At 48.6% G+C, this 15240-nt stretch overlaps 1 protein-coding gene and 1 non-coding gene across 2 annotated transcripts; one reads left to right on the top strand and one right to left on the bottom strand.

Moving 5' to 3' along the window:
- Positions 1-8380: 8380 nt before the first annotated feature.
- LOC137345328 (histone H2AX-like) lies at positions 8381-8770 on the bottom strand. Its single transcript, XM_068008825.1, has one exon. The coding sequence runs from the start codon at positions 8768-8770 to the stop codon at positions 8381-8383; it is 390 nt and encodes a 129-aa protein (XP_067864926.1).
- Positions 8771-8840: 70 nt separating this feature from the next.
- On the top strand, positions 8841-8923 carry trnal-cag (transfer RNA leucine (anticodon CAG)). The gene has a single exon. It is a non-coding gene; the product is annotated as a tRNA-Leu (tRNA).
- The last annotated feature ends 6317 nt before the right edge of the window (positions 8924-15240 follow it).

Here is a 15240-nt window from a genome sequence, read left to right as displayed (position 1 = left end):
GTGTTTTGAGTTTGTGCCTGAGCAGCCTGGATCCGGTCATTGACCCACTTCGTGCACTGGATCCATGTCTTGGGGTTGACCCCATGGCTGCTGACTTCACCTACTATCTCAAAGCAGCTTTGCTTGGTCAGGTGGACAGGTCTCCACCTCCCATCCCTGGGGAAGAGGATCTTCCACCTATCTGTTGTCACCTGGAGGCGAACCTGCAGGAAGGCATCGCCAAACCATTGGACCATGGTCACTGCAGGCTCGCATTCAGCTCCTTACCTATCAGGCAGCAGAGACAGCAGAACGGGTCCTGGGGCATCAGTGACAGCAGAACGGGTCCTGGGGCATCAGTGACAGCAGAACGGGTCCTGGGCAGCAGAGGCAGCAGAACAGGTCCTGGGGCAGCAGATGCAGCAGAACAGGTCCTGGGGCAGCAGATGCAGCAGAACTGATCCGGGGGCAGCAGAGGCAGCAGAACAGGTCCTGGGGCAGCAGATGCAGCAGAACTGGTCCTGGGGCAGCAGAGGCAACAGAACAGGTTCTGGGGCAGCAGAGGCAGCAGAACGGGTCCTGGGGCAGCAGAGGCAGCAGAACGGGTCCTGGGGCAGCAGAGGCAGCAGAACGGGTCCTGGAGCAGCAGAGGCAGCAGAACGGGTCCTGGGGCAGCAGAACGGGTCCTGGGGCATCAGAGGCAGCAGAACGGGTCTTGGGGCAGCATAACGTGTCCTGGGGCAGCAGATGCAGCAGAACGGGTCCTGGAGCAGCAGAGGCAGCAGAACGGGTCCTGGGGCATCAGAGGCAGCAGAACGGGTCTTGGGGCAGCAGAACGGGTCCTGGGACAGCAGAGGCAGCAGAACGGATCCTGGGACAGCAGAGGCAGCAGAACAGGTCCTGGGGCAGTAGAGGGCTCTCAGGAAGACACTCCTTTAAACCAGGCAGCAGTGAATGCAGGTCTGGCAGTCCTTTCAATATGGTGCCAGCACCTGCCTTTGTGTCAGATGTCGGTGCCATCGGTGCCTCGTTCCCTACCTCTGGTCCTTGTTTACATGGGCCCCACGCCTCCCCTTCATTAATTGGTCGGCTGCTCCGTGATCGGGGTCGGCCGGCCACATTTCACTCGTGTGGTGATGACACCCGCTTCCGGTGCCTCTGCCGAGAGCCGCACCGTTAGTTTAAAATTCAGCCCATGGGGTCAAGAGTGGAAAATCTCCCCTCTGATTCTCTCTACTTGAACTGATGGAGACACCAAATTAAAACTGATGAAACCAGGGATTGTATCCTGGTTCTTCAATCTAGTGTTCTCCCAACTGAGCTATTCCATCCTCACTGTGAACTCATCTTCATTGGAGACAAATATAACTCCAGGTGGAATTTCCCCACCCGTTCATTCCTCACTTCAGGGGAATGGGACCCGACCAGATCGCGGAACTCAGATTATGTTAATGTTCTGCTCTTGATATCTTAATATTATCTTGCGTTTGAGCCACTTTTAATCAGGTTCACGGACAAATTCTTCCATCATCCCTTCTCCCACATTCTCTCTCTCTCATTCATTCTTTATTCCTCACAGTCCAGAAAGGGTTAGGAATCAGAGCTCACCCCCAAACCCTCTGCACACAGACCTCTGTCTGTTACCCTGTTTGATCCAAGAGACCAGTCAATAAATTACACTCTTTATAAACACAGTAAGCTGCCTCACAGTGTTGGACAGAGATAAATACACTGAAGTCTTTTGAAAAAAGTTCATCTTACGGGTTGTTACTGAGCCCACAGAGCAGGACGGGCCCAGGCTCCAGCCCCAGCCTGTGCTGTGTTAGCTGATGCCACCTGGTGTGATACTGAGCCACACGGAGCAGGAAAGGGCCTGGTTGTATTCATGGCCTGTATTGAGTTAACTGATCCCACTCAGTGTGGTAGGAGCCACACAGAACAGAATGGGCCCAGGCTCCTTCCTCAGCCTGAGGGATGATAGTTCTTCTCACACGTTGTTGTACAGAGCCCCACACAGAACAGGGAAATCTCAGGCTCCATCCCCGGCCTGTGGTATTTTACTTCATCGCACCTGGTATGGTACGGAGTCCCAAGAGCAGGAAAGGTCCAGCTTCCATCTCCGGCCTGTGCTGAATTAGCTGATCTGACCTGGTTGGCACTGAACCGCAATCGGGGAAGGATGGGCCGAGGCTCCATGGCCTGTGGTGTGTTAGTTATTCTCATTTGGTGAGGTACTGAGCACCATATAGAGCAGGATGGGCCTGTGCTCAGTGAGCTGATCTCACCTTGTGTGGTCCTGAGACCCACACACATAGCAGGACAGGCCTAGGCCTCATCCCCGGCCTGTGTTCAATTAGCAGATCTCAGCCAAAAGATTTTGATAAGGTTCCACACAAGACGCTTCTCTATAAGATTAAAGTCCCTGGTATCAGTGGTAATATATTGATCTGGATTGGGAACTGACTGGCAGATGTAGGCAGAAAGTAGTTCCAGATGGATCTGGATCTGTTTGGAGACCAGTTACCAGTGGTGTCCCACAGGGATCGGTGTTGGGTCTGTTGCTCTTTACTATTTTTATTAATGATCTGGATGTAGGTGTAGGGCGCACCATCTGTAAATTTACAGATGATTTGAAGATCTGTGAGAGTGTTTAGACTGCAGACGATGCTCGACTGTTTCAGGCTGATCTTAATGTGTTGGGAGATTGGGTTCATCACTGGTAAATAATGTTTAATTTGGGTAAATGCAGTGTTATTCATGTGGACAGGGCGAATGCTCAACATTCATACACCCTTCAGGGAAAAACATTAAAGTAGGTGGAAAAAAGAAAATCATTTTGAGCAGAGATCTGGATGTTCTAGTGCACAGATCTCTAAAGTTACAGCAGCAATGCTGTGAAGTGATAGTTGGAGCAAATAGAGGGTTGGGCTGCATTCAGAGGACAATTGAATATAAAATGAGGCATATTCTTTCATGGGATGTGAGCGACACTGGCAAGGCCAGAATTTGTTACCCATCCCTAATTGTCCTTGACAAGGTGGCGGTGAGCTCCCTTCTTGAATTGCTGCACTCCATGTGGTGTAGGTACACCCACAGTGCTGTTAGGAAGGGAGATCCAGGATTATGACCCAACATCAGTGAATGAACAGCGATATATTTGCAGATCAGATGGTGTGTGACTTGGAGGGGAGCTTGCACATGGTGGTTTTTCCATGCATCTGCAGCCCTTGTCCTTCAAGGTGGTGGAGGTCTTCGGTTTGGAAGGTGCTGTCTGCGGAGCCTTGGTGAGTTGCAGCAGTGCATCTGGCAGATGGTACACACTACTGCCACTGTGCGTCAGTGGTGAAGGGAGTGAATGTTTAAGGTGGTGAATGGGGTGACAATCAAGGCGGCTGCTTTGTCCTGAACAGTGTCGAGTTTCTAGAGTATTGTTGGTGCTGCACTCATCCTGGTTTGTGCCTTGTAGATGGTTGACAAGTTTTGGAGAGTCAAAAATCACAAAATTATTACAGTGCAGAAGTAGGCCATTCGGCCCATTGTGTCTGCATAGAATCATAGAACATAGAAAGTTTACAGCACAGGCAGGCCAAAAAACGAGCCACCCAGCTGAATCCCATTGACCAGCATTTGGACCGCAGCCCTGCAGGTTCAGGTACTTGAGGTGCACATCCAGACTCCTTTTAAATGAGTTGAGGGTTTCTGCCTCAGCTACCCTTACAGGCAGTGAGTTCCAGACTCCCACAGCACTCTGGGTGAAAAAACCTTTCCTCATCTCCCCTCTAATTGTTCAACACATCACTTTAAATCTATGCCCTCTAGTCACTGACCTCCCTACTAAGGTAAATAGACCCTTCCCATCCATTCTATCCAGACCCCTCACAATTTTGTACATTTCAATCAAATCTTCCCTCAGCCTCTTCTATTCCAAGGAGAACAACCCCAGTCTATCCAATCTTTCCTCATAGCTGCATTTTTCCAGTCCTGGCAACATCCTTGTAAATCTCCTCTGTAACCTCTCTAGTGCAATTACATCCTTTCTGGAATGAGGTGACCAGAACTGCACACAGAAATCAAGTTGTGGCCTAACTAATGATTTCTACAGTTCCAGCATAACCTCCCTGCTCTTATATTCTATACATCGGCTAATAAAGGAAAGGGTTCCATAAGCCTTCTCAACCAACTTATCAACCTATCCTGCTACTTTCAGGGATTTGTGGACATTCACTTCAAGGTCCCTCACTTCCTCTACACCTCTCAGCATTCACCCATTAATTGTGTCTTCCTTTGCTGTGTTTGACCTCACCAAAGGCATAACCTCACACTTCTCCAAGTTGAATTCCATTTGCCACTTTTCTGCCCACCTGACCAGTCCATTTCTCCAGCTCTCCTAATGAGCATTTCACCACGTGCCTTGAGCTGAGTTACTCATCACAGAATTCCCACTATCTGATTTACTCTTGTAGCCAGAGTATGTATATGAATGGTCCAGTTAAGCTTTTGTCAATGCTAACCCCCAGGATGTTGATGGTGGGGGGATTCAGCGATGGTAATGCTGTTGAACGTCAAAAGGAGATGGTTACACTCTCTCTTGTTGGAGATGGTCATTGCCTGGTACTTATGTGGTGTGAATGTTACTTGCCACTTAGCAGCCCAAGTCTGAATGTTGTCCAGGTCTTGCTGCTTCTGGACACGGACTCCTTCAGTATCTGAGATGTCCCGAATTTGTCCTTTTATGAAACCTTGGTCAGGACTCACTTGGAATATTGCATCCAGTCTTGGTCTCCTCACATGATGGGTGATATTGAGGCTTTGGAAAGGGTACAGAGGAGAGACATTCGACGAATTCCCAGTATAAGACATCTTGGTTATCAAGTTAGACTAAAAGAGTTGGGACCCTACACCTTAGAGAAACCTAGACTGAGGGGTGATCCGATTGAGGTTCATAAATAATGAAGGGTCCAATTCAGCATGGGAGAGGAGTCATAACTTGATATTGTCAAAGGCCATATGGCACCCGGATCACATTAAATTCCATTTTCAGTGGCTGGTTAATGTACCAGGATGGCTGAGTGGTTAAGGTGTTGGACTTAAGATCCACTAAACATGAGTCTGCGTGGGTTCAAACCCCAGTCCTGGTATCTGTGCTTACAAAATGTTACTTATTCTTTCCCTGACTTTTGCCTTGCACCATCATCTTTTCTGTCATTTAATCACTCTTGCCTTCCATCTGAGCACAGCTTCCTATTATTTGATCTGCCCCAGCACCGTTCCTTGGCTCTGCGCTTGCTTATAAACTGGTAAATCTTTAACTTAATCTCCTCTGTACCCTGACAATGACCTTCTCATCCTTCCTGGATTGTGGTTCCTCACAGGATCCGCTGCCTCTCCGACTCCCCTCCAGGTAACTGAAGGCCCTGAGCCTTGGTCTCGCTTTATACGCTGGCTGGTAGTTGATTCCTTCCAGGTCTGCCACCGCTCAGGAGAAGCTCAAGACCCAGATCAAGCAAAGTATCAAGAGGAATGTGAACAAAGGCTCCCTGGTGCAGAGCAAGGGACAGGGAGCCTCCGGCTCCTTCAAAATCAGCAAGAAGGAAAACCCAGGGAAAAGTGGGAAAGAAGGTGAAGAAACCAGCAGACAAGAAATCTTCAGTGAAGAAACCAGCAGACAAGAAATCTTTAGTGAAGAAACCAGCAGACAAGAAAGTGACAACAAAGAAAGTAACAGCCAAGAAAACGAGCAGCAAGGCGGCGGCAACGCCAAATAAGGCGGTGAAGAAAGCAGTGCTTCAGAAAAAGTCTCCTGCGAAGAAGGTCAAAAAAGGCAAGAGTGCGGCGGGTGGAAAGGCGCTGAAGAAAGTGCAGACATGGAAGAGCAAGGTCAAGCCGAAAGCAGCGAAGGCTCAGAAAGCAGGGTCTGGAAAGAAGTGAAAGAGCGCGGGAAACTTGGAAACATCTGAACACAAAGGCTCTTCTCAGAGCCACCCACATCTCTCAGGAAAGAGCTGATCCCCTGATCAAATGATCCCTGTCCCGGCCCCGCCTGCAGATTCCACATGGAAATGATTTGGGGTAAATCCAGGATCCCTGGTGACTCGCTGACATCCCCTCCACACAGCCCTTTCCCCACTCTCTGTAATAAAACAGAGGGATATCCGGCCTCACTCCAACTGGAGATGTCTTCGGTGCAGTCTCAGTTCACAAATTCAGGGGGAGAGTTTGTAAGACAGTAACACTGGCGGAGAAACCCCACCTCACAACTCAAACCCCAACACATGAGTTTCTCCAATTCAGCTGGAGTCGGGTGACAACAGGAGCTGGGATAGGCTGTGATCGGGAATGTTAGGAATGGATTTGTTCAGGGAGGAATGTACCTGGAATCTCCGAATATAATAGTTCCTTATTTCCCCAGATGACACATTCTGCAGTGAGAGTGAAAAGTCTCTTCACTGCTTCACATTCACTAATTGTTTGGTTCTAGATGAATAATGAGTCAGAGAGTAATGACAGGATCTGAAGCTTCTCTCACACCAGCCCTTGAATGATTCAGTGTGAAGTGTCCAATGTGTGAAGCTGCTGCCAGGGTTTGTCAATCTGAACAGTTTCAGCTCAGTTACTGGGGGCCTGGAATCCCCGCAGTTTGACTCTGTCTCTGATTGGTCATCCTCTTCTCAATCCAATTCTTAACCAATAGGAGAATCACATGTAAGTAAATAGAAGTTCTCATTGGCTTAGATTTTCCAATTGGAAAAAGCCCGGCAATTCCAGAGCAGGAAGGAATTGAAGTGATGGAAAATTTCAATTTTCAGGCAACAATTTTAAAACCTCTCATTTTATGTTCTGTTTTACTGTATTTACCGTCACAAAATCCTGACGCGATTTTAGGAATCGTTTTCATTTTTCAATCTGTTAACTGTAAGCGGCGGGAGGAAGGTCCGGTTCAGCAATTTAAAACGGGACAAATATCAGCTTCCACTCTGTAAAAGGAACAAATTAGCGACTAACCGCTTCTCACAGGCTTCTCGGGGACTGACAGAAACGAGCGGTTTCTGATCTTTTCTCCTGAAAGAGGCGGATAATGCTGCAGGGAGCAATGAACCGCCCTTCACTTTCTGGCTGCTAATACACCCCTGACTTTAAACAGTTCAAACAGCGACTGATGCTTCTGCCGGAAAATGAGCAGATTCACCAGAATGATCCCGGTCCATCATGGCCAAAGAGATCCAGCTGGCCCGCCGCATCCGCGGGGAACGCACCTAAAACCCAGCTTCAGTAACAAGTGTAACAAGCTCTTTTCAGAGCCACCAAATCAGCAAAGGAAAGAGCTGCCATCTCTGTTCATCATCAAAGCCATTAGATTGGAGGGGCGGCCACATGGTTTCTGTTTTGTCACATCACTTTCCCGAAAGGCCTGCAGGACTGAGAGCTGATCTGGAATTTAGAAAGCAGCATTACCGGAGACTCATTGCTGCTCAGCACAATCTCAACCCCGCTCCTGGGATCCGTTAGCTGGCATTTGGGGAAAAGAAATGGATCCCAGTTTTATTTGGAAGGCATTAATGGAGCCGGGTCCGTTCACATGAGGGTTATTTACAAACATTACCCAATGAGTTCACTAATAGTTGAATCCATTGGAGATCAGTACACAGGATATGTAAGGCAGCTCGGTCACTCTGACTGAAACCGCCAGTTCCCCGGGGCTGCAGACCCTGACACTGCGGGGAGAGAATCCCCGACTCTATCCCGCCGCCGGGGGAAACAGACAGCTCTGTGTCCGCAGAATAGGGAGGGCCGGGGGGAAGGCACATCTGAAAGCGCTACAATGGACTCAGCTCCTGTGTGTGCACAACTCTCACTGATTCTGTCCTCTGGGAACAGTGCGGTCTAAACAGATCAGGTTAGGAGAGAAACACACAGCCCGAGAATGGCCTCTTCCTTCCTGCATTTACTCTGTTCCGGGAGCAGATTCTCATTGAGAAGCGGCGCTCAGATCACCGGAGAGAAAAAAAAAACACAATTCAAACTGTACAAATGAAAAACAGAGAATTAACCCGGACACTTCCATTATTAAATTAATTCATCAGCTCCGAACCAGTTCCCGTTAATGAACCGGGATAATCTCGGGATTTATAAAATCGAAGGCAGCGGGATTTATTAAATTGTTGATTCTGACACCCTGTAGTTCACTTCTTCACTTAACGAGAGGGGGAGATGTGTGAGCAGAGAAACAGAGCGAAATCCAGAGAGGGAACTGAAAACACACCTGGACAGATGTGAAACAGGTCAATCCACTGTGACAATAACTCCATCACTGACTCCCTCCTGACAGTAACCAGTCCTTTCACAGAGACTGTGGGTGGCTCTGAAAAGAGCCTTTGGTTTATTTGATGACATTTTGGCCGCTTTACTTTTTCTGGGAGCTCTGAGCGCTGGTTTTCTTGTGCAGCAGCACGGCCTGGATATTAGGCAGCACCCCGCCCTGAGCGATAGTCACTCCTCCCAGCAGCTTGTTGAGCTCCTCGTCGTTGCGGACGGCCAGCTGCAGGTGTCTGAGGACGTTGCGGGTCTTCTTGTTGTCCCGGGCCGCGTTGCCGGCCAGCTCGAGGATTTCAGCGGTCAGATACTCGAGCACAGCAGCCAGATAGACCGGGGCTCCGGCACCCACACGCTCAGCATAGTTACCCTTTCTCAGGAGCCTGTGAACACGGCCCACCGGGAACTGCAGTCCAGCCCGGGAGGAGCGAGACTTGGCCTTGGCTCGAGCTTTCCCGCTGGTCTTTCCTCTTCCAGACATTTCCACAATCTCACAAATACTTTCACAAAGAATGAATAATTTCCTTAGCATTGATAGCATGTCGCAGGTAGTCAGGATGGCCGAGCGGTTTAAGGCGCTGCGTTCAGATCGCAGTCTCCATTGGAGGCGTGGGTTCGAATCCCCCTTCTGACACCTTGTGTATTGACTGCCCTGGAGGCGTTTGGGAGCAGCGGTGAAGAGCAAAGAGAAAGCAGGAAAGAACATGGACAAACAAAGTAACAATGAACCCAAAGATGTTGCAACAAAACATGAGAGTTAGAGGCAACTAAGCAAACAGCAGGGCACATAAAAGATCAAAAATGTAACCTTTGTATCGCGGTGGAAGATGTTGCCAATATCCTTAATGAATCCTTTACTGTTTTCCCGAATGAGAGGGCGATGCAAATATTGTTATGAAGGAGGAGGAGTGTGAAGTATTGGACGTGATAACTTAACGAGAGAGGAAGTCTTAATGGGATGAACATCCTTGAATGTGGATAAATCACCAGGTCCAGATGAAATGTACCCCAGGCTGTTGAAAGAAGCCAGGGAAGAAATAGGGGAAGGCCTGACCATCATTTTCCAGAGGATTGGAGGTCTTGTAACGTTGCAATAAAAGTAAAATACCACGCAGATCAAGCATGGCTGAGCCTTTAGAGTAGAGAAACAGGGCTGAATTCCCTGACCCAGTGCTACATCTTTCAGAATAGAAGGAGCCTATACACACCTGATGGGTTCCACTTAAACAAAAGAGCTGGAGGTGTTGACGGTCAGAACAGATAAAATGTGGAGGAGTGTTTGAAGCAGATTCTGTGTGGTTACTGTAGTTGTAGTATGGAGTTATTTCAAGGAGGTGATTCTGAATGTAATGGATCAACGTGGACCCGTCCAAAGCAAAGGTTCTAAGCTTCCCTGTGGTCCAGCCTGGTTGAATGGAACAGAAGCAAACAAATCATCCAGAAGAGGAAAAGATATGTAAGGCCATGAAAGCACAGAATTCAGATGGATGCAATACCAGATGGTATGGCAAGAGTGTAAAACAGCAACAGACTGCTGAATAAAACTTTCCCATTGAATGAGACAAGAGAAAAGAAGGGTAATAATAGTGTCAGGTGAGTTGTGACACTATTCACATTCCACCTTGATCTGAATAGGACTGTTGAAGGGAGTGATTGAGAAGAATAGAGGAGAAATGAAAAGAAAGGAGAAATAAACAAAAGGTCTTTTGATTTTAGAATGCTTGTTTTTGGAAATGACAGACTGTAAAGTGTGTGTGTCAGAAGATATAGAGCGAAGTTGGGTATGACAAGATCACAGGAAAGTTGTGCCCTGAGACAAGGTGTGTGTTGACAGGAAAGCTGCTTTCTTTTGCACAATATGTATTTTATTCATATAATTTGTGCAATTACATTGCAAAGCAGTTCAAATTTAATATTACATGAGGTACAATACAGATCAGTTTCCTTCAATAATGTACATGATGTATCTCACTATCCCTGCCTGCACAGGTTATATTTACAGTATTTACATTACACATCAAACATTCTCTGGTGCAAACAGTCCGAGGGGTTTTACACGGGTTCCAGCCCCTCACTGTACTATGGCCTACTAGGGCCTCAGACTGCAGCCTTTCCCCATTGAGTCTCCATGGTGGCTTGCCCAAGCTTTAATGCCGTCCCACAGCACATAGTCTTGGACGATGCAATGTGCCAGTCTGCAACACTCGGTCATGGACAGCTCTTTGCACTGGAATACCTGTCCCACGGCCGGGCTCGTTCTCAATAGAGATCATTTCAAATGAACATTTCCTAAATCCGTGCTTTCTCTCTCGCAATAAAGAGAACAGGATGTCTGGCAGATTCAGTGTGAGACAATAACAGTGCCGGGTAAAGGCCGCTTTCCAACTCCAATCTTAACACAGGAGATTCCCCAAACAGCTGCAGTAAGGTGTTTGTAAACTGCAGGAAGCGGATGTGTGAGGAAATGGTGATGTTACTGAGGAGGTTTCTTAGTATAGAATGGACTGTGTTTAGGTGGGAATATTACTGAATGTTAATTGCATCGGGACCATATTTAAAAGCTCCGGCTTTCTGGAAAGCGTTCACTATGAAGGCCGAGTCTGGAAGGGTTTGTGTGGAGAGCTGGGTTTTGGTTCTACTGTTAATAAAGGGTTTGAAATTGGCAGCCCGGAGGAAACTGGAGGTGGAGCTGAAAGATGAGGGGCCGTTCTCTCTCTGTCTGTCACTCTGGGTGTCTCCTCCATCTAGTTCTCTGTTTAATCTTCACTCTTGTCTCCTCCCCTCCCTGCTCTCACTCTGCCTTTCTCAGCCAGGTCCAGGTGGCCTGTATAAAAAGGAGCCTGCAGAATCAGTCTCTTTTATTGTGCACTGATTTGAGGAAAGAATCAACATGTCTGCCAGTAAACAAGAGTATGCTCCAGGCTGGCAGCATGTTAGAATCCATGAGGAAAGGCATCATCACCCTCATCGACAAGCAGAAGGGGGAGAGGACAGAAATCAGAAATTGGTGGCCCAATTTCTGCTTAATGCTGACTACAAGATTCTGTCAAAAGACATAGCCAGTCGATTCATGTCTGCTCTGGAGTTGGTGATTCGCCCTGATCAGACCTATACTAAACCAGGCAGGACAATCTCTGATAGCTTTGCGCTACTCAGGGATATGATCACCTATGTATGGGACAGGAGGGTGGACACCTGCCTCATCAGCCTGGACCAGGAGAAGGCTTTTGACAGGATATCGCACACTTACATGATGGATGTGCATTCCAAAATGGGGTTTGGGGAGGGAATCTGCAATTGGATCAAACTACTCTACACAAACATCAGTAGTGCAGAATCAATCAATGGGTGGGAATCAATAAGTTTCCCGATCAAATCTGGAGTCAGACAGGGCTGTCCTCTCTCCCCTGTCTTGTTTGTTTGCAGTATTGAACCCTTTGCTGAGTCTATTAGGAAGAATGCGAGCATCAGAGGGGTGAAAATCCCAGGCAGCGGAGGCACTCAGGTTAAAACCTCCCTGTACATGGATGACGTCGCCGTTTTATGCTCGGATCCACTGTCTGTGCGCAGAGTGATGAGCATCTGCGACCAGCTCGAACTGGCCTTGGGAGCCAATGTTAAACACGGCAAGAGCGAGGCCATGTTCTTTGGGAACTCGGCTGACCGATCCTTTGTCCCCTTCACCGTTAGGTCAGATTACCTGAAGGTGCTGGGGATATGGTTTGGAAGGGCTGAGATGTGCACCAAAACCTGGAACCAGCGAGTAGCCAGGGTACAACATAAGCTGAGCATGTGGGAGCAGCGATCTCTCTCCATTATGGGTAAGAACCTGGTCATCAGGTGCGAGGCGCTCACATTCGTGGTGCAGGTCTGGCCCATACCGCATTCCTGCGCTGTGGCGATCACCTGAGCCATTTTCCGCTTCATCTGGGGATCCAAAATGATCCGGGTCCGGAGGGACACGATGTTCAAACCTCTGGATAAGGGCGGGAAAAATGTACCCAACGTCGCCTTCATCCTTATGGCTACCTTTGTGTGCGGCTGCATCAAGCTGTGTGTAGATCCCCAGTTTGCAAACTTCAAGTGTCACTACGTGCTGTGGTTCTATCTGTCCCCAGTGTTGCAAAGGATGGGCCTGGTCATATTGCCGTGGAATGCTCCATCCAGTTGGACTGTGCCGTACTGCCTATCCTTCATGGAAAAGTTTCTGTGGAAAAACACCTTTGACCACCAATCCATCAGGCAGTGGTCTGCACGGAATATCCTCAAGGCCCTACGGGAAAAGGAGATGGTGGATCCTGTCGGATGGTCCCCTGAGCAGAAGTCCAAAGTCATTTGGCAGAATGCCTCATCACCAGAACTTTCAAACAAGCACCAAGATGTAGCCTGGCTGATGGTGAGAAGAGCCCTCCCTGTCAGATCCTTCCTGCACACCCGAAGTCTCACCCCATCCACACGCGGCCCTCGAGGTGGCTGTGGTGGAAAAGAGACGTTGCCCACCTCTTTCTGGAATGTGTCTTTGCAAAGCAGGTGTGGAAGAGATGCAGTGGTTTTTGACGAGGTTCATCCCAAGCAGCTCTGTAGCACAGGAGTCTGTGCTCTATGGGCTGTTCCCAGGGACGCACACCAAGATAAAAATCAACTGTTGCTGGAGGACTATCAATTCGTTGAAAGACGCTCTTTGGTCTGCCCGAAACTTGCTGGTCTTCCAGCGCAAAGAGTTGTCCATGACCGAATGTTGCAGAATGGCACATTCCAAGGTCCAGGACTACGTGCTGAGGGACGCACTAAAACTTGGGGCAGCCGCAGCAAAGGCTCAATGTGGAAAGACCACAGTGTAAGGTCCCCTCACCAAGCTGAACTGAGGAGCTGGATCCATGTGAAACCACTCGAACTGTAGCCAGAAAATATTTGTTTGCTGTAAAATGTACATGGCATGACAATGAAATGGAAGGGTTGTGAGGCAACTCACTCCTGTATTGAAGGAAACTGATCTCCTTTGCACTCTTTGTATTGTTTGACTTGGTGCTTTTTGGAACTGTTTTGTAATGTATTTTTTTTTTACAGATTTTTATGAATAAAGTATATTTTGGAAATTAATAAAAGAAAGTCTGGCAGAGGTAAAGGAGGGAAAGGACTGGGCAAAGACGGAGCAAAGCGGCACCGCAAAGTGCTTCCTGATAATATCCAGGGCATCACTAAACCAGCAATCCGCCGCCTGGCTCGCCGTGGCGGGGTCAAGCGGATCTCAGGTTTGATCTATGAGGAGACTCGCGGGGTGTTGAAGTTTTTCCTGGAGAATGTGATCAGTGATGCAGCCACCTACACTGAGCACGCCAAGTTCAAGACGGTCACTGCCATGGATGTGATGTACGCTCTGAAACGTCAGGGCCGCACTCTCGACGAATTCAGCGGCTGAACATCTCGACCCTTTCCAGCAAACACAACAAATGCTCTTCTAAGAGACACCCACCGCCTCACAGAGAGAGCAGTGACCTGGAAACGGGAGCTGGGATAGGCTGTTTAGAACTGTCTGGAATAAATCTGTGCTGTGCTCGAGATACAAAACTAGAATCCCCAAATTTGACATTTCATTTGTAGCAAGGATGTGCAGTGGATTTGATTTTCTGAACGGGCTGTGTAAACAGTGCCCGAGGCACTACAGTTAGTTATTTCCCCAGTCGACACATGCCCTCAGTGAAAAGCCATCACTCCTCCAGAATCACTCATTGTTTTCATAGAATTTCAAAATGATTTCGCTGCAATGAGAGAATCCGGGAGTTTTGCAGCAGCCGTCACTGGAACCAGACCCACTTGTGATGTTATTTCTCCCGAGACGGTGTTTCCTGCACTGAAACTGACAGGGTTTGTGAAACTGATCAGTTTCAGCTCAGTCATTCAGGGACCTGGAATTCCCGCAGTTTGAGCCCGCGCTATCCAGAGCCCACTTCTGATTGGTCACCCTCTTCCCATTCGCATGTCTTAACCAATTGCCGAGCCTCGAATTAGAAAATACAGCAAATCATTGGCTTAAATTGTCGTCCTGGCAGAAAGATTGAATTCAAAAAAGCCGCCAATTTCAGTGTTGGGCAGAATCGAATTACTCAACGAATCTCAATAACGAATTGTCAGCACATTTTATACTTTCCCCGATTTTCCTTTCCATCGATTGGGGTGCTAATTCACTCGGGTGCGTTTGCTAATACTAACTGTAATCCTCAGATCCATTTAACATTTCAGTAATCCTATTAAATACAAAAGGAATTTTATGATTGAATTTCCATTGGAAGATAGTGAATTAGCACCCCGATCGATGGAAAGGAAAATCGGGCAGAGGATAAAATGTGCTGCCAATTCGTTATTGTGATTTGTTTATATAACTGACCAGGATTGACTTCACCCGAACGCAGCTACTGGCTCCCACCCCACTGACCGCTCTCCCCCTCTCTGCAACTCGCTTTCTCCCCTCCTCCCTACTGGCGAAATTCCGCACTCTGGCTCTTCGCTCTCCGCACCCCCACCCCCCCACCCTGTCCCAGCTCAGCCCACAGCTGCTAGCTCTGTCCGTGACACTCGCTCCCACATTTCTTCACCATGCGCCACCTGTAGAAGCAGGAGGGCCGCAAGGAGTGACGGGGCGACGTAGGAGTGCGTGGCTGAGAGGAGGGAAGCGGCACGGCCTGGAGCGAGTGGCCAGAGAGTGGGGTGGTGCGAAGCGAGGAACAACTGGCCAGGGGAGTTGGGGGGGGGGGGGCGAGCAGCGAGGTTTGGAGCGATGGCTGAGGGGGGGAATCGTCGAGGCCTGGAGTGAGTTGCCGAGGGGGGAGAGCTACAGCTTCAAAATCTCCCATTCAGCCACTTCCTCCAGCCAAGTGGTGGGGGGATGGGGTGGCTAGATACCCAATGATGCTTTATCACGCATGCACGAAGATGGATTTGTTGCGGAAATGT

Source organism: Heterodontus francisci, chromosome 28 (genome assembly GCF_036365525.1).
Source record: "Heterodontus francisci isolate sHetFra1 chromosome 28, sHetFra1.hap1, whole genome shotgun sequence".
Lineage (NCBI taxonomy): Eukaryota > Metazoa > Chordata > Chondrichthyes > Heterodontiformes > Heterodontidae > Heterodontus > Heterodontus francisci.
This window is presented reverse-complemented; position numbering and strand designations above follow the sequence as displayed.